This window comes from Emydura macquarii, unplaced genomic scaffold (assembly GCF_026122565.2).
Source record: "Emydura macquarii macquarii isolate MOO-44397 ecotype Brisbane River unplaced genomic scaffold, CSIRO-AGI_Emac_v2 contig_2205, whole genome shotgun sequence".
In the NCBI taxonomy this organism is placed as follows: domain Eukaryota; kingdom Metazoa; phylum Chordata; order Testudines; family Chelidae; genus Emydura; species Emydura macquarii.
The window spans coordinates 19561402-19585765 of NW_027132342.1; the positions used below are offsets into that span (position 1 = coordinate 19561402).

Genomic DNA, 24364 nt, shown 5'->3' on the forward strand with positions numbered 1-24364 from the left:
GCTGGGTTTCATAAAGAGTCTCTGAGGGTCCAGACAGCAAATAGTAAAGACACACCTTAGGCTTCACAGATTTTCTTAAGCTCTCTGTATTCTTCTAGGTAGACATTCATCCCCAAAAATGCATTTCCCACAGAATCACCCACACATACACACACCCACACAAGGCTTCATCTAAAAGCAACTCCTTCCTCTCAAACATGTTAACTGGGTATAAAATTACTTTATTAAAACAAATTTAGACAGAGCCCCGTGGAGGGCATCAGTGAATGGGCCTAGTTGGGAAGAGGTTTCCTCTTACCTTGTGCTTGGGGCACCTCACTGAGAAATTCTCTTCGTTTAGTAAACAATCTAGAAGAGAAGACAGACAATTTGATTATTTTATTTATACAAGTGTATCTTACATAATGTGTGTGTATTTATCGTAGCTTTCAGGTATATGTTGTATTCAGAGATCTCTTCTAGAATGACTATTTGGGGTTTTTTCGGACATAGGGGTTTTCAGGAATATTTTAGTAAATTAAGTTAGCAAGAGATGTTGTCCTTACAGTGATCAATATGCCAAGCCCAAACACCTCATTGCTGTGTAAGGAGTAAAAGACAGGAAAAAACCCACAAATCTCTCCTCGATCTCATCTGAGCATATCATCCTTGCTTTATGCTTCAGAGCCAAGTGACTGCCCCATATGCTTATCACAAAGTCCCTGCCAATACTGGGCAGAAGTAAGAGTGTGTGTGTGTAGACACACAGACAGAAATCTAGTAATGAGTTTTCTTCTTTGGCACCATGCTTGGTAGCAGGGTCACTCAGATTGCTCTTGGATTTGCTTCCAAACCCTGTAAATGAGCAGCTTTGCTAATCTAAGAAACAATGCGATAACTTCACATTTTTTAAGGACAGTAGGACAGATTAAATTGGTTTTTAAGAGTGAACAGTGCACTCTGCATAGGAGGCTCAGCTTCATCTGCTAGGTATTGTCATCTAGGGTGCTATCCCCAACCTTTGGTCACACTTTTGACACCACCTCCAAACACATGATGGTACTCAGCCAGTATCTCATTACTGAGTTATTTCTGGTGGACCACCAACATAAGAATTCATCAAGGCATTTATGACCTCCCATCCTCTCCAATGTCCCCAAATTGTTGGCAAATGGCATGGTGGTTAATAAAATGTGCTAATTTAAAATCTTCTTAAGTATGTAGCATAACCATAGCTCCCTGCTGTTCCAATCTGCTAGATGAGTTTAACAGACATCACCTAAGGCTTGAGGGAAACACTTTCTAGACATCCAAGCAGAGCTTCCTTTGCTGGTTTGAAATGCTTCTCAGTTTCAACATCAACACCTCTGGCCTGAATCAAAAGGAAGTAGCATGCAGTAGGCTAAGTTACTTCAGAGATTTAAAAAAGAGAAAAAGAACCCATATCCCTGTGCTAATGGCAACAATTTCAAATGCAGTATAACAAAGACTGTTGTCTCAATATAAAGATGGGAATTTTGCACAATGAAACGGTACACTGAATTATCATTGGACAACACAGTAACCATCAGAACAAACCTGAAAATATTAGAAAGAGAAGATTATTTTCTCCTTTTAGTGAATTCAGCACTGGTGACAGATGAAATCCTCTATTTATTCCCCAAATGGGAAGGGCACATGGGGTGGCAGTATAAGCTTCCATACACTGTCTCCTGTCAAAACACTTCAGACTCCTGATCTGGACCACGGGGGGAAAAGGAGGGTTGTGAGAAAAACTCACTCTCTGTTATTCAATCTTTGTCTTTTTTGCCATAAATGCCAACATTTGAGCCAATTAATGTCAAATGTGGTAATTTGTGTTAAGGCTTAGGGATGCTTATCCCCCAACCAGGAATGGGAGAGAGACGTTCAGCTCATTTCACAACAGCAACTGAATATTCATAAGATAGCAAAAGCTTTTGGTCTCTGCTAACCTGGGTTGGATTTGAATGGTGACCTGAGGTCAAACATACCATTTCCCAAACAAATACACTTTAAAAATCAACTCCAAGAGATAATCTTAGATAGCAAGATAACACATCAAGCAATGGTCAGTTCAAGGAGAAAAATAGAAAGGCAGCCACCCATCTTGTTTGGGCAGGTTTTCCTTCATGGAGCAGTCAGGGAAAACGTACAACAAAAGACGATTTTAACACGCAATTATGCTTATATCTCCTTGTACTTTGTGTGTGTGTGTGTCTCTCTCTCTAGTTTGTTATCCTTCCCTAACCGTATTTGCAAGGAAATGGTATTTTTGTTCCTTAAGAGTTCAACTTTGCTATTTATTCCATATATGGAATACAAATGCTTTGTTTGTGATATCACAGAATATGGAAGCTGTGGTGACAACTGTGATGTAACGATCAGGATTTGACTCCAGGTGGGGAAGAAAAAGCAGAGGGAGTGGATGCGAAAATTCAAGAATCAAGGATCCTGTTTCCATACAGATGTCCCTAGGACTAAGTTATCTCAGACGTCAGTGGCTCTTTATAAATTTGAACAGATGAAAGCTAAACACAGATGAAATGTTAACCATCGCCATCTCAATATTATTATTGTTCCCATAGTGCAAAGCACCATAAAATCATATCACATGGAACAGTAAACACAACACACAGGAGTCACTGGCCAGCAATCTTCCTCCACATTTTGTGGTCTTCACACAGCCTCGTGAAGCATGCCATTCCGCATACCATCCAGTCAGCCATATTGCCGAACAACACTTGCCATGGGCATCCCATGGCCCTGGCATTTGGCACCAGTTCCTGCAAAACTTGCTCCCACAGTCTTCCTCCACTCACCCAAAACACATGTCCCACAAATTCAAAGTTTTCTTTGCCTGACCATCTTATTGATATTAGGTATCACTACAATTATGCTACAAATGTGGGTGATTACCACCTTGTTAGTGACATGCAAAGTATAGTTAACGTGCAGCATTTCAATTTGAAGGTAGAAAGCATCAATGTCCTGTTTCTGTAGCATCCACATCTAAGTGTTGCTAGAGCAGCAGCCACGAATCCAATTCTACGTTGGCTTTCTAAGTTATGTTTGGCATCCCTTGCAGTCATGCTGCCCTGATACTTGAAATGTTCAATACACTCCAATGCTGCCTCAGATTTGGGCAGAAATATCTTTGCCTTTTCAACAGACTCAGATGTCACTATTGCCTTTGTCCTATCTTCATATAGAAATTATTTAAGTGGCACTGTTTAATTTTGATTCGTATGCAAGTGTATAGCTAGTGTGGATAGCACACAAGGATGTTTTATTTTGACAAGGATTATTTTGTATGTAAGAGATCAAACACAAGACTGAAGTAGGATATATCAAACTGTTCATACATACAGGCAGGAGCAGGTTTATTAACCATGTGCCGTCATCAACATCCAATCAGCAACAGTGGAAAATTTGGTTTATTCAGGACCAAGCCAGTGATCAGTTCTAGGACTGAAAACTGATCTTCAGTGTGGAAGCATAGAGCACTAACTGCTATGCCAGAAGTTCCCAAACTGTTGGGCAGGACCCCTAGCGGAGCGTTGAGGAATGTTTGGGGACACGGTGGGGCCCAGGCCAGCCCCCACGAGGGGCAGGGAGGGAGCACCATCCACCCCATCCTCAGCTCTGCTCCCCTCCAGACTCCTGGCTTCCACTCTGCCCCCACCCCACCCCCACACCATCCCCAGACCCAAACGCGGTTTCCAACCCTGCTCCCAGCCCCAGATCCACTCCCAGCCTTGGCTCCTGGCCGGGCCCTGACCACAGCTCCACTCCCAGCCATGGCCCCAGCCACCACTCCAGCCCCATCCATGGACCCGCTCCCCTGGGGGAGGGGATGCACAGACAGGATACAGGTGGGCATGACCTAAAAAGTTTGGGGACCACTGTGCTATGCTAAAGCAACATCCCCAGTAAACAGACCCCCTGGTGAGCTATTAGGACCAGAAATAAAAATAGAGTCCTCTAGCATATTAGTATGAATGCTAATCATAAGATTTCGGTTCCTGTTCTGGTTGCTCATTGGTAATGGACTGAGGAACTAAAAGGATGAAGGTTGCTGTGTTGCACTTGTTCTTCTCTGTAGTTCAAACACCAAAACTTAATCTATTATTAAAATTATAAGTGATGGGAATTATTTAGTTTAAAAATCAAACATGCCCGTTACTAAAAATACTCCTAGAATTGTTTTTAAAAACACAAATAATGCAGAGCGGAGACAGATCAGATGAGGAGGTGGGTGAGAAACTGGGTCTGGCTGACAAAGAGACTGGGACAAGGAGCCAGTGGGGGCTGGGAATGGAGATGTGGGATGGTGATTGGAGACCAGAGACAGTGAGAGAAACATATCAAATGAAGAACCAGAAGGGAGAAACTGGGACTGGCTAGGGGAGGAGAATGGATCTGGTAAAAGAAACCAAGGATGGAGAAGATACAGAACTGGGTCGGGGACTAGCTGGAGGATATGGGGCAGAAAGAACTACTTGTGCGGAAATGGGCAGAAGAATTTATATCCACTAATGCACACTCCCCTACAGAGCCTGGAATGGAATCCAAGATTCCAGAGTCTCACCATTCCTTTGCTGTTACAAATATCTGTGAAACCCATTTGCAAGGTGTCCCCTCCCCCTCTAGTATGGGCCCACACCTATCACTGCTCTCAGTTACCCGGTTAGCTCAAGCAGGACGTGTTTGTGTGATCGATCTAAAGATTTCAATCCTGCTGGGTTTCACTATGATATGGGTGTCACTATGATACCACATGATGGAATTTGTGTTTTCTCAATTTGCTTTTCTCAATACCTAGGAAGTTACACATAAAATTATGTTAAAAGAACATCAAGCACTCAAAAATTAGGAAATGTCAGCAGTAAGGTTGCCAGGGGCCCCTTTGTGCATATGCATGAGACAGTCTTTAAATTACATGATGGCATTTTTTTTTTGGTCACAGGACCCATGCTCATTTAGTGCACAACATGGACCTGATTCTGGGGGTGAATCAGGGTTGTGTAGTGGAGGAGACTGTTTATAGGATCCCTCCTTCAAGTTGCAGAAGTTGGAAGGTGTGTAGCCAAAGAGGCAGGGGATAGCAGGAAGAAAGAAGACAGATTCATGATAAGGACAGTTGAATCCTGCCCTGGAGATTTAGATTCTATCCCTGCCTCTGCCACAGATGTCTTATGTGATGCTGGGCACGTCACTTAAACCAGACTTTTCATTGATGATCAAGGAAAATGAGGAACACGCAACTACAAGTGCCTAGCTTGAGACCCTGGGCTCTGATATGAAAAATAGCTGAGAACTCACAGTTGCAATTGAAGTCAATGGGAGTTATACTTTCAATAAATGAAGAGTCGTATAATGCTAAGTATTTGGAAACATCATGTCCCAGGCATCTCAAATTGGGCATCCAAAATTAGTGGACACTTTTTACTTTAATCTCTCTGTGCCTCAGTTCCCTATCTTTAAAATGAGGATAATATCCCCCCATCTCACAGGGGTTATGAAAATAAATTAATTAACATTTGTGGAGCACTCATCCTATAGCGATGAGCATCACAGAAAAACGCATGAGAAAATTAATAATTCTGTCTGCAGAGCAGGGTTTGACTAGTGTGCAGTAAAAATAAGGCTTGGAGCCACACACTGAACAATGAGAAAATATAACATTGATTAACTACTCATTGAGGGAGCACCATACATTCTGTGCAATGAATACGGTAGGGGTCCTGTGGAAAAAAATAGTATGATCTTGTCATTAAAGCTGCATCATAATGCATACGCACAAAGGAGCTGCATTGTGGTTGCCCTGGCAACCTTACTTCAGGCATTTCCTAACTACGGACTGCTTGACTTTGCAATCTTAATAACGTCCTTTTAACATAGTCTTTTGGTGTGTAATTTTAAAGAGTGTGTGTCAAGGCCTCATTTGCTGTGTGGCATAACTGGATCAAAATTCAATGGCAAACAACCCTGAATTCAATTGCAATGTTAATTTTGTTTTATTATTTAGCATTTATATTGTGGTAGCATCTAGAGGACCAACAGGCTGGGGCCCTATTGTGCTAGGTGCTGTACAGTCATACACAGGAAGATATGAAGTTCAGGAAATTCACTTTCTTCTGCAATGAAATATCCTGTCAAGGCTTGGCAAGCTGGTCAATTGACCAGTCAAATAATGTCAACTGACAACCTATTATTTGACCTTTGTCAAATATTCTAGCAAAAATACCCTGATGTAGGCAATGGCCTACCTTTTTTACTGAATCGTGGTGCCATTCTTTAATATTTTTTAGAATTTCATTTAATAGTGATTTGCCTTTTTTTTTTTTTTTTTTTTTAATTTAAAATAACTCAGTTAAGTACAGTAACGGGTTTCTTGTAATTAGGCACACGTATCTAAGAGTAAGTCTATTGGAGATCATAATGTCTTACTCTTTTTTGTTATTGTTATTGTTCTAATAAATTAGTGCTTTAAAATATTTGACCAATAATTTTTGGATCATTTAAATGCCCAACCCTAATCCTGTCCTCTAAATAATCTACGTTCACACCAGACACTACAGTCAAAACAACAACTGCACACATAGACCGCACTAGTACTCTGATCACTGAGCAAAAGGAGCAGCTCCTCTAAAAGCCATCACCTAGGCTGATATTTCATCATTTGACCAGAACTGAGCAATGTCAGTGTTTGGATGAGAGACCTGTATGGGCAAAAGAGAGGTGTTGCTGGAAGTGGTGCTTATGACTCAGGATGTGACACTTTCCACTTAGAATCTGTAGTGGGCTAATGCCCTACTGTACTGCTATGGAGCGTATCCCTGTAGGAGGTGCTGTCTTTCAGATGACATGTAAAATCAGAGGTTCTTATTATTCAGAGTCCTTAAACAACCTGTACATTTTTCACAGGGAAAGGTAATTTATCTCCCATGTCATGCTAAATTCCAGTTTTTGTAACTGCGTTCTACAAAACTAAAATTCTTTCTGTAGTTTCAAGTAGATTATTTTTCATTTCTCAATCTGACTTGTTTCAAAGTGCTGCTGTGCACTGTTTTATCAGCTGCCATGCTCCATCCCCTCCATTACAGTATTTCCATGGTGGGTTAAAAGATTCAGAATATAACAGTTTGTAAAGTGCTCTGGAATCCTTTGGGGCAATATGTGTCCTATAAGATATTATTAGTCTTCATTTGTTCTTACCTGCATCGATGGCACACGGGTAATGGTATCGGAAGGAGCAGCCTTTGTTGTAGCAGCCTAAGGTGGCTCCTGGCTCCTGGCAGTGGGAACATTTCTGAAATGGATGAAAAGACAAAATATTAGTGAATAAGTGAGCCCTCTGTCTCCTCCCTCCACGCACCTTTTTCCTGGTATTTCCACCACATAAACTTCAGCAGTTTCAAGCACTACTTCCCCAAAATTTATCAAGAAACACCAGGTCCCAAAGATCACTCTTTAGACTACATCCTCTCCAAACACCAAATAATGGATCCCACATCCAATAAGTAAAACAATGATAGATCTTTCAAACAACATACTTTTGCATAGCAATGATAACTGGACTAAATGTACTAGCAGTCAAATAGCAGAGAACTCTACCAGCTCCCAGATGAGTAGAACTTTCAACACTCCTTGCACCCACTGTGTCTTTTGGCTGATGTTTCAGAACACAATGATGACCTCAGCATTGGAATTTCAGTATGAAAACCTGGATGTGTCTGTGGCAACTTTAAAATGAGTATTAGTAGAATTGAGAATGGATTAGGGATCAGAGTCGGTATAAAATCACTACCTGATTCATCTGGCCAAATCTTCATTACCACTGGTACAACAATCCAAGAGGACTGAGGCCAACCTGAGCATTTTGTCACAAAAGTTAAAGACGAGGTTTACCTGGTGCTCAGGGAAATGCCACCAGGGGAAAATACATCAATGTCACAGGAATGACATATCTCCAAAAGCAAGGTCTTCAATGCTAGAAAGATGTTGGTATATTTATTTTCAGAGTGGGAGAACTTACCTGATGACCTCTTTTAAGTTCCATTACTTATTCCTAGTATCTTAACTAGCTCACATATTTAATCATTTTATCAGATGGATGTGAATGCAACAGAGTGACATATGCTCACTGACTTACTACAGCCTGAATGACTTTAGTAAATTAGGCATATCATGTATTTCATTCAGAGAACAACTTTACTTATAAAGTGTTTTTCAAAAGCATAAACTAATGTAAGCTTTTGAAGAAAGCTTGTTCCTGAAAGGCAAAAGTTTATAAAAGGATCAGTCAGGTAGCTAGCTGATATTCCATTTAAGGTTGAGAGCACCACCCCAGCAACAAAACCCATCCCAACACCTACAAGAACACCATGGTTACCAAAAATGAACCCATAAGAAACATGAGAAATTCAGTTATGGAGATAAAAATGTGGCAAAAAGCACTAAAAAAGATAAGTGCATGAATAACTGGTCAGAATCACCTCAAATTTTGACCATAACAAAGTTGTCTTTTGACTGCAGAGTACATGTAGACAGAGACCTAAAACTGGCCTTTTATTACCAAGCAAGTCTCAGATCTGATCCACAGAGAAGTTCCTGTCTCTCTACAGTCAATAACGGTTATAATATAAAATGTTTAAAAATCAGGAAAAAACTGACAAAAGCATTCACTGCTCTCCCCACCTTGCCATGCAGACAGAGACAGGTAGTTTAACATCTAAATGACTGAGTATGAAAGCAAAATCAGCTCCAACCATACGCCAGGTGCCTCTTTGAGTCAAAGTAGATGGAATTAACAGGAAAGTCTGAGATGCCAGTTCTCGAGATCTGTACAAATCTAGTGTCCTCAGTTATGACAATGCACCTTAATCCTGACCTAAACCAACTCTTGTGTGTCTTTTAAGCGGCAACCCTCAGTCATGAAAAATTAGTACAATATTTATGACTCAAGAAACTTATTTTTGCTTGTCAGAAGTGATGCCTGATTTCAAAAGGTAAAATTTCTAGGTCTTTAATTCTACACCAAACTACTTGGACCTCCAGCCAAGTTTTAATGTAATTTTCTTTCTCATGGGATTATAACCAGCCTCCACATGTAAAAAATGGATTTTCCTGGAAAACTATCAAGTCCTGCCTGTGAAGTCAACCACAGGAGAATTGTATGTACTAACACCATTTCTAGATTCACCCATGGCACTTATGCTCAAAATGCCTACGCAGGAGTCCTGAATCACAGCTTTCTGCCACACCAACTCCACCCCCTCGCTTTTATACCTGGTCAACCAAGACTAATGATTCTAACACGGCATAGCCCAAGTCAGCCATTCTTCTTGAATGGAGCTCTGAATGCCTAGTGATATTCCTTTGAGGCATATGCCCTTCCACCTTTGCCTGCTCCTTTGAAGTTCCATAGCATTGCAGCAATATAAGAGGGCATTCCCACGTGTATTCTTCCCCACAATGCTCTCCCTTGTACAAAGCACACTTAATCGGAGCAAAAGTGATGGAGCAGCAGAGACTGAGCTGAAGTTGTGGAAAGATATCTTCAAACTGAATAGGATGTTTTGAAGAGTGTATCCTGTGATTTAATTGTAGACAAAAAAGCAACCTCAAAACACCCATAAAACAGTATGTTGCCTTTTTCAGAACATTCCTTTACATTTTGTATGAATCCTCCCTACATAGTTGCAGCCCAGTCTATCCTGCTCTTCTGAAGGTGCTCCAGCATCAAAGAAGCACAGAGCATTTTGAAGTATGTGTCTTCCCCATAATGCTGAATATGCCCATTTTTTGTTCATGTATATGACCAGCCTGCTCAGAACAGGTTCTGTCAGTGATGGATAAATAGAGGTAAGAAAGTTCAGTAAAGTGAGACCGCCCAAGTGCAGGAATCAGCCCTTTATCTCTCTTCTATAGTCTGCTTGACCAGGGTTGTCTGCAAAACCCTCCACAAGAGCAATTCCCCATTGGACTGCAATTCCACTGACTGCTCAAGGCAGAGATTGTCTACTGCTCACTCTCCTGCTGCTGAGTAAGTCTCCATTCTGGCAGATGCTGCTGCTTTTCACAACTCACTGACAGTCTAATAGCCCCATCTCCTCTACCTCCTGGGACCCACAACCATCTGCTTCTTTCATGGGAAGGTGGAGGAACCACATATACACACCAGACTACTCTTCACTTCTTCCCAGTTCCCTATCCTTCTTCATACTTCAGAAAGAGACTAAATACAGCTGATTACCTGTAAATTTATACAGCCATAAAATGACTGTTAGGGAGGTCTTATATCACATACACATGGTATTCTAGACCAGGGGTTCTCAAACTTTTTTTTATCTGGGACCCCCTTTGATAATAATTTAGGCTGTGACGACCCCCACCCCCCCACATGCCATGCCACGCCACTCTTACTTCTGCACTGCTGCAGGAGTGGCACTGCCTTCAGAGCACCCAGCCAGCAGCCACTCCTCTCCAGCTGCCCAGCTCTGAAGGGCTCTGGCTGTCAGTCATGCACGAGACTGACAACTGCAGCCACGGCATGCAGAGGCTGACAGCTTGCAAACCCCTCTATAATAACCTCACAACCCCTTGAGGGGTCCCGACCCCCCAGTTTGAGAACCCCTGTTCTAGACATATGGTAAGTGTATAGAGATGGTTAGATGGTTTCAGCCTAGCAGTGGGTTCTGCAGATCAGGACTGAGGTGCTCTGAAAGATGTGAGGATGTACAGCTCACTCCTGCTTCCACTATGACTATGGCCTGTATTAACACCTTCATTTTCACAAGCACATAAAATGGTAGGTACATTTTACAATTTAAAAAAACAAAACACAAAATACAAACAAATACTGGAACTTTGTACAGGAAGACAAGTTCCTAACTGACAAAAACTAGCTCTTCAGTTTCTGTTCAAGTTTTCACACAAACCCCATCCCGCAGACATTCATCAGCAGATGGTGGTAGCTTGCTTGCCACTTTCAAAGGAATTATGCCATTCTTAGCTAGGGCGAGAGCACACATGCTCTTAAGGGAAGATAAATTCATATTGCTCAGTAGGCAGTCTGCTTAACCTACTCTGCTCTGAAAAGCTGAGGACCAGCACTTTGACAAGGCTCCCAGGGGGAGGGGCTGATGAACGGTAATCACTGCTAGGCATCTAACCAGCTCTTGGCTCAAATACAAAGCAGCAATGATTTGTTAACAGGCCCTCCCCCACAATCCAGCTAGAATCACAAAACAGCATGTCTCATCTGGAGTAGGGTGAAGGGAGGGTAGTTATATCTGGGAAAGACACCCCCAAAATCCCTTGGACTAAATTATTAATCCTATAACAAATATTAAAGCCACATACATTATCTCTTCCTCTCTATGCTATTAACAGCTCAACTCTTTCTAGCTCCAGCTAAGTCTCCACCTGCCAATATGAAGTAACACACAATCTGGAAGTGCGAATAACAGGGTGACTACTGTAGAATCACCAGAGATCTGATCTGTTTCATTCAAGATTTCAAATTAGGAAATACCTGATACTATTTTTTCTGAAATTTGGGTTCCTTCGATATTAAGTGAAGCTCCTTTGACGATAATAGGAGGGGTAACGCCTGTGTGCACACATACACACACCCTCCTTCCAGCTAATTGGACAGAAGTACCTTGCCACACCTCTACCTAGACAATGAAAACCAAAAAATCCTGTCCTGGGCCTCCTGGCCACCTTCCTCTTCTTGACCAAGTACAGAAGACTGAAGTATTGAAGTGTCCCAAGCTGCCTGAGAAAAGGATCAAGCCAAAAGCTGCTTCCTTTTGGCTCCATGCTAGCATGCAGAATGCTGAGCTAACAACTTAGCTTAAGATCACTGGGGCCCACATCAACTATTTGTGTTATGTGAAAGTTAAACTAGCCCTGAGCAAAAAAAGAAACCTACTCACCCAGAGTGAGTGGAAATTTGGAACAGGAAAATGACCCACCAAAGGGTGGCTGAGGGGAAAGAAGCCTTGCTGGAGCTACTGCTCCTTTCCCTAGTGTGAAGATAGGAGCAGAATATCCTGGCTGTAGCCTTTATTTATTTTTAAATTCCAAGGAAGGAGGGAGAAAAATCAAGAAACATTGAGCCTACTGGTGGGGGTGGAGGGGAAGGAGGGAAGGTGATTGTTTTCATTCTGCCTGACAAGCTGGTCCTTCTCAGATAATTCCTCATTTACATTTTCCACTAGCATCTGGGGAGAAGCTACAGAAGTAGTTTCAAGCAGGCACCTTTCCACTGATGTCAAACTATGCTTTTTACAGTTTTTACCCTGAACATGCTATTCTCTCAGGTGACTGGCTGCTTGCTCCTGGCCCCACCCTCAGACTCAGCTTCACTCCAGATGCTCTCCATGCCACTCTCCAAACAACTTCCCTCCCTTCTATCCCCATCATTTGGTCCCCTCACTACCTTTGTTTTTACTTTTAGCTTGCCCTTCATTTTTCACTCCTCTCCTGCCACTGTCATAATATAAAAAATTGTGGCACTAACACGAAGGACGCAAATCTTAACTAGGTGTGCTATACCTCACCCTCTATCTGTCTGATCTTTTTAGACTGTAAGCTGCTCAGGACAGAGGCTGTATCTTACCTACATTTGTGCAGTACCTAAAACACTGAGGCATCTAAGTCTAACTGAAGTACAAATAAGTATTATTTCTTAGAATAAATAAATAAATAGGGGTTTTTTTTGGCTGCTTCTGGTCAGTCAGTAGGCAGGCTGCTGAGAGTCGTACTCCTTCCAGCTACCCTCTGTGCATCTGGAATGGCAACAGAAGTAGCACCAGCTTCCTCCTCTTCCCTGGGAAGCAGACTCTGAAGAGAGGCTTGATCACAGCCAGCTAAAAAGGAACTGAACAAACAACTGCTGCCCCATGCAGAGGTGAAGAGTTATTGTTAAAGAGATATTGGGGGAATGGAGGTGGAATGATTTTGGGAGGCACTGTTAAAGAGGTATTGAGGAGAAAGTGGGGAGAGGGATGAGAAAGATTTGGGAAGAGCCTTGTTTTTAGGGTATAGGAACTGGAAACAAGTATTCTCACCTGGGCTAATAAATGTAGGGGAAATTTTTCAAATTCTAATAAAAATTCATGTGTGAAGCAGAAGGCTTGAGAAGAGATGGCTAGCTGAGTTCCGAGGGGATATAAAATAACCTAACTCACTTAACCTCTCTGTAACTTAAAAAAAACAAACCCCGACAAAGAGGAGGTGCTTCAGACTTGCAGCATTAGAATGCCTCTGGCTGCCAGTGAAAGTCTCTCTCTCGTAATAAGCAAAGAAGAAAAAGGTGAAGAAAATCAACTGCCATTAAAGCAGAATCAGGGAGCAACTCCAAATTCAAGAAATGAAGGACTGATTTAGTTTCCAAGATTTCAGCAATTAAAAAGATAGTCACAGCTTTGGAGGATAAAACCACTGTGCTGTAAACTGGAATGGGAAAAACAGCAGAGAGAATCACAGCGGCAGTGCTGCATGAGGCTGCTGGAGCAGAAAGAGAGCTGCAGCTCAAAATGGATGATATGGAAAAGAGAGAAAGAAGAAATATTAGAATTAAAGGGGTGCCATAAAAAAGCTTAAAAGGAAATACTATTCAATACATACAAATATTGATTAAGAACATATTAAATTTGAGCTCTGTGGAAAATGTGAAAATAGACAGTGCATACAGAGCTTTATTTCCCCCTCCCAATCCGGCTATTAGAGCCAGTAACAGACCCAGAGATTTGATTGTTACATTTCACCACACAACCAACAAAAGAATTTGATTAAGAAAAAGGCTAGTGAGCATCTAGATCAGTGTTTCTCAAATGCGGTCACTAGCATATTTTTGTGCAGCCACAACAGCCTCATGGGTGGAGAGTGGGGGATGATAAAGCAGCAGCCCCTCCCCCTACAGTGCCCCAGCTGTTGATCCTGGATGCACTACCTTGGTGTTTGCTGGCTTGTTTATTTTTTTAATAAAGTGCATCAGATACAGCTAGCTACTTGTAAAGTTGTATTACTTTTGGGGAAAGCAGGGGAACCATTCAGTGACAGAGAACTCGTAATGAAAATTGTTCTGGCCATACAACCAGAAAATATGCTTTTCAGAGATACCACTGAGCAGCAACACATTATAGAAGAGCCCAAGAGATCTGGTGAATTTTCTACAAAATGAAATAGCTGAAAAGGTCGCAGCAAGCCCTTTCTCTACAGCCTGTGCTTGGATGAGAGCCTTGATCTCACAAGGAATCCCAAGGTAATTGTATGCATTTGCTTTTTTGACTGTGACTGCCATTGTTTCTCTGAAGGTGTCAGGAAAGCCTCTGTGATAGGCCAACTGGCAAACACATTTCTTACTGTGTTCAGGCGAGAATGGAGGAGTGCCACATTAGCTTTGACAATCTGTGCAGTCTGACAGCTGATGGGGCAGCAGCTATGCAAAGTGCATGAGTAAGGGTGCTGAACTGCTTCCAAGTTAGCTGCAATCAGAAACTTCTTTTTTGTTTCACTGTTTTGCCCACCAAAAAGTAGTTGCCAGCAAGGCTTCAATGAAAATCATGAATGAGACTGAATCTGTAGTGAAAGAGTGCATCAATGCTGTCAACACCAGCAGTGTCAATAAAAGGAGATTCACAATGCTGTGTGACATGGGCTGCGAGATACATAAGGTGCTGCTGAATTACAACCCAGTCTGCTGGCTTAGTTTTAATGACAGCATATAGAGGCTGTTTGAGCTCTCGGAAGAGCTCATTAAGGTTTTGAATACAGTTTCGCTAGAACTGCCCCAAAAGCTACAAGATCCAAAAGTACATGGCTGTTTGCTCTTTATGGAAGAGTTTTTACCAAAGCTTGCTTCTTTGACCCTAGAGCTTCTGAAACCTCAATTAATGATATTTGACAGCACTGAAGTAATTAATACATTCATAATGACAGTCACTGACATTATCCAGCGCCTAGAAGAGGAACAGGACTTTTTGGTTTTTTTACAAGCTTAGTCAGTTTCTCAGCTATCAGGAAAAGAAGGTGCAGCAAAAGGTCAGCTTAGCTGTAACAGAATATCTGAGTATCCTCTCCAAAAATCTTGAAAATTGTTTCAGTGAGGGAAACTTTTTCTGTCAGTACACCTACACGACTGACCCATTCAGCAATTCTGATTCAGGTTTTTTGGCTGCAAACAAACTGCCTGCCTTGCAAGACAGACTAACTTCCTTTGATTAAATCCAAAGAGTCAATCTCAAATACCTCATGCTGCAAATGCACCATGATGGAAGAATGAAAACCTACTTCAGTCAGCCCAGTGTCACAATACAGGTGTTCTGGAGTAATGTGCACCTGTGTGAGGACCCCTAACAAGCCCCTAGCTAAAGTTGCTTTGCTTTTCTTGTCCCTGTTTTCTACTACCGTGCTGTGTTAGAGAACATTCAGTGCACTGCATTTTCTGAAGAACAAGTACTGAAATCGCCTCACTGATGCTAACCTGGAAGCATCCCTTCTAGTTTTACAGGAGACCTGGGACACTGCAGACTTTCTACTCAAAGAGCTCATGAACTTTTGCAAGTAGTCTGATCCACACAATGGATGTGTTAAAACCCAGAACTTTAATTTCATTATCACACGGTATTAGTAAAGTATAATATAACAGTATTATGTTTGTTTTTACTATTATCATTGTTACTGGAATTGATTGATTTTTTAGTCAGTTTCTGAAAGAGAAAAATTCTGGACATGTTTGCAGATTTTTTTCATTATTATTTGGACTTTTATTATATAAAAGCATTTTTAAATTTACTTCAGAATAATTGGACAGCCAACCACTGTTTGTCAATAAAGCAAAAAGAACAACAACAAAAAAGACAAGAATGTACAAAGTACCTTGTGTTTCTATTGTGTTTTAAGTCCAGTAAAGAATAGACACAACTGTACATTATTATTATTATAATAGAGTTTGCAAAAAAGAAGAGAGCTAAGAAAAACTGCAAAAGTACACAGAAGGGCCAAAATTCACTACTGATGGGAATTTCCATTTAAACTCACATTCATCTTCCATGATCAGGCTTATTACAAGATACTCCAAAGGTGAGGAAACTATATTCCAGATTCTTAGTATAGCGATCAAAGGCTCCAACATGCATGAATACTCTCTGGATGTAAAATTGATGAAAAATGGTAGTAAGGTCATGGCAGATGGTGAAACCCAAGAAAAGAAGGGTAGGAAAAGAAATGATGGGGTGGGCAGGGAATTGAGGTGGAGGGTAGGGGAATTGGTTAAAAAAAAAAGGGGGGGGGGAGAGAGATTTATTAAATTTTACAAACAGAAATTATATCTTATGATACACAATTGTGGGAACACCACACACAGTAAGTAATAAGAGGGACAATTTGCCATGTAAGGATTTGTGCCAGTAACTGACCTCTTACAGATCATTTTTGGGAATTAAGATTAGGGGGAAGTCTTTGGTGATGGTTTGCTTGAGATGGGACATAGCCAGAGCCTGGTAGCATGACAATGCTTGTGCAAAAAACAAAACAAAAACCAACCCACACAATTTTTAAGTTTGTGAATAAGCTAAATAATTATTAATAGCTCTCCCTTTTAAAGTAATATCTTTGATTGTCAAAGTACTGAATAATGAAATCAAAAAGAAAAATCTCTGGCAGAATAACAAAACCAAAAATCCAACACATAATTCAAAGATATTACTTCAAGAAATCCATTTTTTAGTGGGGGCAAATTGTGAGAGCAAGAAAATTGATTTCAGGAGATATTTTTGCTTCTAAACAGGGTAATGTATAATATTTGCTAAAGATGAAGCTTTTCAGCTCAAAAAGTGATGGCTTATTTTAATCCAGTGACTGTACCCTCTAACAACAGTGATCTTATTGCATGCTTCCCTCCAAAAAAAAAGCCATTTTCCTTTTGAAAATGATTTTTTAAAAATACTGCAATACTTTGGGGAGGTAAACTTATACATGGAAGAGACTTCAAATTGTACACCAAATACTTATTGGGAAAGAAAACAACAAGCAAGGAAAAAGATTCAGCACTAACCTATCTATTCCAATAATCAATCTCTCAGACTGTTGCAGAGACTTGTACTCAGGGTAATGAGATTATTTACTTTATTTATACTCTCGTTTACGTATTAGAATAGAGCTAATGTTAATGTCTACATTCTTATTAAAGTGGACAAGATATGCAAAAATTGACACTATTTTACATGGTCAGAACCAGGATGGATAAAAATATTTTTCAAATAAAAATTGTTTTTTTTAAATTTAAATCAGATATTTAAAATTTTAAATTAAATACACTTTTCTTTTAAAAACTATTTAAAATTACATTTGAAATTATGACAACCCATTTAAGGCCTAAATTTACTATAATCTATTAAATAAAATAAATATGCTGCATCAATAAACCCACCTTAAATTTTAAAGGCATTAAAGGATGTTACTTTTAAAATCATGTACAGAATCGGAGGAAAACACCTTACATTTTTTAGGTCAATTCAAGCTTTATAAATACGTTACAATGTCATGTAGCATTGCATTAAGAAAATATCTATATTATTTTCATTCTTTACAAAGAAGCAAATGCTGGTATTTACATTTGTCCAAATGTCAGTACATTCAGTTTCTATTCTGCAGAAAAGCTTCTGCCTTAAGTTACTTATGGTTTCAGTTTAGCTTGCAGGTGCAAAGAATAGCTCGAAGTAGTTCACTCAAAGTTGAGAAACTGATTGGAAGTTGAGAAGGCAGGACAATTTGTTTTCCTCTTCCAACCTATGAGTAAAAGCCAGGAGGAAGAGAATCAAATCTATTAATCTGAAAACTTCAACACAGTAGGGCCAGATTTTCAAAGATATTTAAATTCCCAAAGGTGCCTCATGGGATTTTCAAAGGCACCCAACTCCCATTGGTTACAACTCCCATTGATTTAAATGGGAGGTAGGTGCATAGTGGGATTTTCAAAAGCACCCATCTCTCTCTTTACACATCTAAAAACCTTTCAAAGTCTAGCCTATAGTGACCAAAACCAAATCTGTCAATTCACTAACTATAGTTAATACTTCCTTAGTTTTAAATGCAGAACGTTTTAATACGTTTATTTTATTCTTACGTATCTAGCACATTTAAGATAGTTTTTTTAACCTAAAAAAAAGTTAAATACTTTTTATGTATAATATTAATTTGAATTCCAATTTCCATTCAAATGCAGCATGACACATATCCTGAGTAAAAAACCACCATCTAATAAATAGGGCTGTCAATTAATCGCAGTTAACTCAAGTGAACAGGATGGATAAAAATCAATGTTTTTTCTTTTTTTTAAATAAAAAAAATAATTTTTTATTTAAATCAGATTTTAAATATTTTTTTAAATTTTTAAATTTTTAAAAAAATTTTAAAAATCAATAAAATACTAAATTTTTCTCTCGTTTAAAATATAGCAGTTACAATTAAATCTCATCACAAACATGCTAAACCTTCACTTACAAGTCTCATAAAAATGAATTAATGACACTAGTCTGTCCAGCCTAAATACCAGCTCTTGCTTCTTGAAAGTTCTGGGATTTCAGCTTCTGCTTCTCAGCAGATTAAATCACATGTGCAAAGAAAGACAGGCTAGGATTGTTGTTCTGTGCTTATGTGGTGGTGAAGCTAGGCCAAGCAAAGCAGAGGAATTAATTAAGTCACTGTCTTAAAGACAGAAAGACAAAGGATGGAGGCAGAGTAGAAAGGAACGGTGAAGTGGACTGGAAAGAAAAAGGAAAGACATTATTCAGTACACACAGCTTCCTATATTCCCCCACACTTTTGTCACAGAAAAACTGTCATGGCTTCTGGGTGTAAGAGAGACCCTATCTGGGAATATTTTGAAGAAATTCCTTCCCTGGGCAAAAATGGAAAACATGTCAAGTGTAAGCAGTGCAAGAAGGAGATGCAGGGCCTAGTTGCAAGAATGAAACACCATAATGAAAACTGCTTATTGGGAGAAAATGATGTGGATGAAGATGTGGATATCTCTGAAAAACAATGTGGATCAACTGGTTAGTATCTTAAATAAATCACTTTGCAATGAATGCATCATTCTTCAAGACTCTCTCTATGCCTTTTAGTAGAAGTGTGATTTAACAAGTAAATTCCCAAACTGTTTGCTACGTTGGATGTTGCTAGAAAAAAAAGTTTAGTTTAGCTAATCTTTATGGCTAGTTTAATTAGTTAACTAGGTTTAGAATCTATCACCCAAGTATATGGTACAAAAAGCTGCAGTAAAAGAAATCTAGAGTTGCCAGTTGCCACTGGGTGTAATTTTCTTATTTTATATTACATAATACATGCCTCTTATATTGGAACATCATGGCCACAGACCATAATGGTGATGCCATAAGTCTATTCCCTATTTTACTTCAGGCACAGAGAGAATATTTTCATCGCTTGGTATTATTCACTCATAGCTAAGAAATCGACTGGGAATTGAAAAAGCAGGAAAACTCATTTCTCTTTCAATCTATGAATAAAAATGATAGTGGGAGTGGGAAAGATGAGAGCTAGTTGTAGAGGTTTTAAGGACAGCGTACGTTTAGCGTTGTGATGACTTGTCTATTAGAGTTAATAAAATTTGAAAATTAAAATAAAAAAAGTTTAAGGACAGCTGTCAGCCAGCAACTCAGAAGACTGCTGAAATTGCAAATGTCAAACAGTTATGTAACATTTAAGATTGTTTAATAAAATATAAGTACTATTGTGTTTGTGTGTGTGATTCAGTTCTTACCATTCCTAATGTACTGCTGCTGCATTTGCAGCTTGACATGGGTAATGAATATTATGTACTATCTCCTAAATTAATAAAAATCAAGTTATCTAAAAAACTACACAAAGTATACCCTCCTAGATGCTGTAAATTAACTTAACTGAGTTGTAAATTAACATGTTTTAATTATCAGATTTGCACCATTGTTTAAGAAATATGTGAAGAAGTATCAGTGGGACACTTGATTTAAATCAATGATTCTCTTAGTGATTTAAATTGCCTTGATTTAAATCAATGATTTAAATTGCCTTGATTTAAATCAATCCACTCTGCAAGCGAATAACTTGTTTTGAGGTAACTCAATTAAAAAAATTAATCATGATTAATCACAGTTTTAATCACATTGTTAAACAATAATAGAATACCAATTTAAATTTATTATAAATATTTTTGGATGTTTTTCTATTTTTTCAATATCTTGGTTTCAATTACAACACAGAATATGAAGTGTACAGTGCTCACTTTATATTATTTTTATCACAAATATTTGCACTGTAAAAAAGAAAAAAGATATCATATTTTTCAATTCACATCATACAAGTAATATAATGCAATCTCTTTATTGTGAAAGTGCAATTTACAAATGTAGATTTTTTTGTTACATAACTGCACACAAAACCAAAACAATGTAAATCTTTAGAGCCTAAAAGTCAACTCAGTCCTACTTCTTGTTCAGCCAATCGCTAAGACAAACAAGTTTACTTACATTTATGAGAAATAATGCTGCCCACTTCTTATTTACGTCACCTGAAAGTGAGAACAGGTGTTCGCATAGCACTGTTTTAGCTGATGTTGCAAGGTATTTACGAGCCAGATATGCTAAACACTCGTATGTCCAGTCATGCTTCGGCCACCACTCCAGAGGACATGCTTCCATGCTGATGATGCTTGTTAAAAAAATAATGTGTTAATTAAATTTGTGACTGAACTCCTTGAGTGAGAATTGTATGTCTCCCGCTCTGTGGTTTACTTACATTCTACCATGTATATCATGTTATGGCAGTTTCAGATGATGGATGACCCAGCACATATGTTGTTCAATTTAAGAATGCTTTCACTGCAGATTTGACAAAATGCAAAGAAGGTACCAATGTGAGATTTCTAAAGATAGCTACCACGCTGGACACAAGGTTTAAAAACCTGAAGTGCATTCCAAAATCTGAGAGGCATGAGGTGTGGAACATGCTGTCAGAAGTCTTAGAAGAGCAACACTCAGATGCGGAAACTGCAGAACCCAAACCACCAAAAAAGAAAATCAATCTTCTACTGGTGGCATCTGACTCTGATGATGAAAATGAACATGCATTGGTCCACACCTGCTTTGGATCGTTATTGAGCAGAACCCATCATCAGCATGGATGCATGTATTGTGTTGTAATTTAAATCACTATTTTTGAAAATGTAGACAACATCCAAAAATGTTCAAATAAATGGTATTCTATTGTTTAACAGCACAATTAATCATGATTAACTTTTTTAAGACTCCAAATAAAGATGCTTAAGCTACATAATTGTTTAAATAAATGTGCATATAGCATATCCTCCTGGTTAACAAAGTGTTGTACTGTACCAAATTTAGTAAAGACTATATTTAACATGTTTTAATGGTTATATCAATCAATGAGAATTAACCTTGCTTTAGGAAACGAAAACAAGGTTACTTACCAGTAACTGTTGTTCTTCGAGATGTTTTGCTCATATCCATTCCATTATAGGTGCGCCCCGTGCACAGATTCCCGGAACTTTTTTCCCTTAGCTAGCTCCGTAGGGTCGGCTCCGGCGCCCCCTGGAGTACTGTGCTCATGCCGCGGTAAATACGGCGCTGCCGACCCTGCGGCCCCTCAGTCTCTTCTTTCTGCCGACTCCGACAGTGGGGACAGAGGGTGGGTTTGGAATGGATATGAGCAACACATCTCGAAGAACAACAGTTACTGGTAAGTAACCCTGTTTTCTCTCTTCGAGTGATTGCTCATATCCATTCCATTATAGGTGATTAAATAGCCATACCTTGAGGTGGGTAGGAGTCAATGGTGAGTTGCTCTCATCAGGACGGCCCTGCCGATGACCGCGTCCACTCTCGCCTGCTGCACGATGGCGTAGTAGGACGTGAAGGTGTGGACCGACGACCACGTTGCTGCTCTGCAGATGTCCTGCAGGGGCACTCCTCCCAGGAAGGCCGCAGATGAGGCCTGGGCTCTGGTTGAGTGCGCTATCACAGCTCCTGGAAGCGGCACCTTCGCCCGCTCATCGCAGGTCTTGATGCAGGCGGTGATCCAGGTGAAGATGTGCTGGGTGGAGACAGGTGAGCCCTTCATTCGATTCGCCACAGCCACGAACAGCTGCGTTGACTTCCGGAATGGCCTGGTCCGCTCTACGTAGAAGGCCAAGGCTTGTCTGACGTCCAGCGAGTGCCATCTCCGCTCCTCCTCCGAACTGTGTGGTTTGGGAAAGAACACGGGGAGGATGATATTCTGGTTATAATGGAACTGAGACACCACCTTAGGTAGGAAGGATGGGTGGGGCCTCAGCTAGACCGTATCTCTATAAAAGACAGCGTAGGGGGGCTCCGAGGTTAAAGCCCTGAGTTCGGAGACCCTCCTGGCCGACGTAATGGCCACGAGGAAGGCTACTTTCCAGGAGAGGACGAGCAGCGGGCATGTAGCCATGGGCTCGAAGGGGGTTCCTGTCAACATGGTGAGGACCAGGTTTAAATCCCAGGGAGGCACCGGGTCACGGACCTGGGGATACAGCCTCTCCACGCCTTTGAGGAACCTAGCTGACATGGGGTGAGAGAACAGGGTACGCCCTTCCATCGGCTGGTGAAAAGCCGAGATAGCTGCCAGATGCACCTTTAGGGATGCCAGTGCTAAACCCTGGAGCTTTAGGTGGATTAGGTACTCCAAGACCACCTGTATGGGCGAACCGGACGGTAGGATACCCCGGGACTCCGCCCAACAGGTAAACCGTTTCCACTTGGCCCGGTACACAACCTGAGTGGAAGGTTTTCTGCTGCCCAGCAGAATCTGTTGGACCTGCGCCGAGCAGGCTCTCTCTCCCTCTGTTAGCCAGAGTCTCCACGCCATCAGGTGGAGGGAGTCCAGGTCCAGGTGCAGCAGGCGACCCTGGTCCTGGGAGAGCAAGTTGTGACATCTTGGAAGCAGGATCGGCTTGTCGATGGACAGGTCGAGCAGCATGCTGTACCAGTGCTGCCGTGGCCAGGCTGGCGCAATCAGTATCACATCCGCTCTGTCCCTCTTGATTTTCAAGAGGACCTTGGGCAGGAGTGGAATGGGGGGAAACGCATACATGAGGGTCCCCGTCCAATCTAGAAGGAACGCGTCGGAGAGGGAGCCCGGCTCGCGACCACGGAGAGAGCAGAAACTTGGGCACTTCCTGTTCCAGGACGACGCGAACAGGTCCAGTTGGGGATCCCCCCACTTCCGGAAGATTGAAGTCACCACCTCCGGGTGCAGTGACCAATCGTGGCGGGGTAAGAACGACCTGTTGAGGCGGTCCACCTCGTTGTTCCTGACCCCCAGGAGGTGAGAGGCCGATATGTGAAAGTTGTGTCTCACGGCCAAGTCCCAAAGTTCGGTAGCCTCCTGGCAAAGAGCTGACGAGTGCGCTCCCCCCGCCTGTTTATATAAAACATGGCCGCTGTGTTGTCCGTAAGGACCTGAACCATCCTGCCCCTCAGGAATTTGATGAAGACCTTGCAGGTCAAGCGGACTGCCCTGAGCTCCTTGACGTTTATATGGAGAGCTATTTCGTATGGTGACCATAGTCCCTGGGTGCTCAGGTCCTTGCTGATGTGAGCCCCCCAACCCTCGTCTGAGGCGTCCGTTATTAGAGTCACTGAGGGGGCCAAGTCCCGGAAGGGGACTCCCTGCATAACCTCCCCAGGGTCCCTCCACCAGACCAGGGAGGACAGTACCTGGGCAGGAACTGTGACCACCTTGTTGAGCCGGTGTCTGGCCGATGCATAGACTGAGGCCAGACACCCTTGGAGGGGCCTGAGCTTGAGGCGAGCCAGCCTCACCACGTAAATACATGCCGCCATATGTCCCAACAGCTGAAGGCAGTGCCTGGCTGTCGTTGTGGGGGACCTGTTCAGGTCGATGATTATAGCGGAGATGGCCTCGAGCTGAGCCTGAGGGAGGAAGACTCTGGCCTGCGTGGCATCCAAGATGGCCCCTATAAACTCTATGCGCTGCACCGGGGTGAGAGTAGACTTCTGCTTGTTGATGAGCAGCCCCAATCTGGTGCATGTGGTGCAGGTAAGAGCCAGGCTGTTCCTCACATGGGCCCTGGACTTGCCCCGGATCAGCCAGTCGTCCAGGTAGGGGAATATCTGGACCCCTTTGCGGGCAGGTGGGCCACTACCACGCATTTTGTAAACACCCTTGGCGTGGACGAAAGGCCAAAGGGTAGGGCTGAAAACTGGTAGTGGCATCTAGCTACCATAAACCTTAAGAATTTTCTGTGACCTGGAAGGATAGTGATGTGAAAATACGCGTCCTTCAGGTC

The 24364-nt window shown here is 41.4% G+C and overlaps 1 protein-coding gene across 4 annotated transcripts in view; it reads right to left on the reverse strand.

Moving 5' to 3' along the window:
• Positions 1–24364, reverse strand: part of TCF20 (transcription factor 20) — a 211086-nt gene that overhangs the window by 14415 nt on the left and 172307 nt on the right. For all 4 annotated transcript variants that reach the window (XM_067559625.1, XM_067559627.1, XM_067559626.1 and 1 more), the window contains exons 3-4: positions 7219–7312; positions 299–348 (exon numbers count right to left, since the gene is read on the reverse strand). In XM_067559625.1, the coding sequence (XP_067415726.1) occupies positions 299–348; positions 7219–7312 (144 nt within the window). The remainder of the gene's footprint in view (positions 1–298; positions 349–7218; positions 7313–24364) is intronic.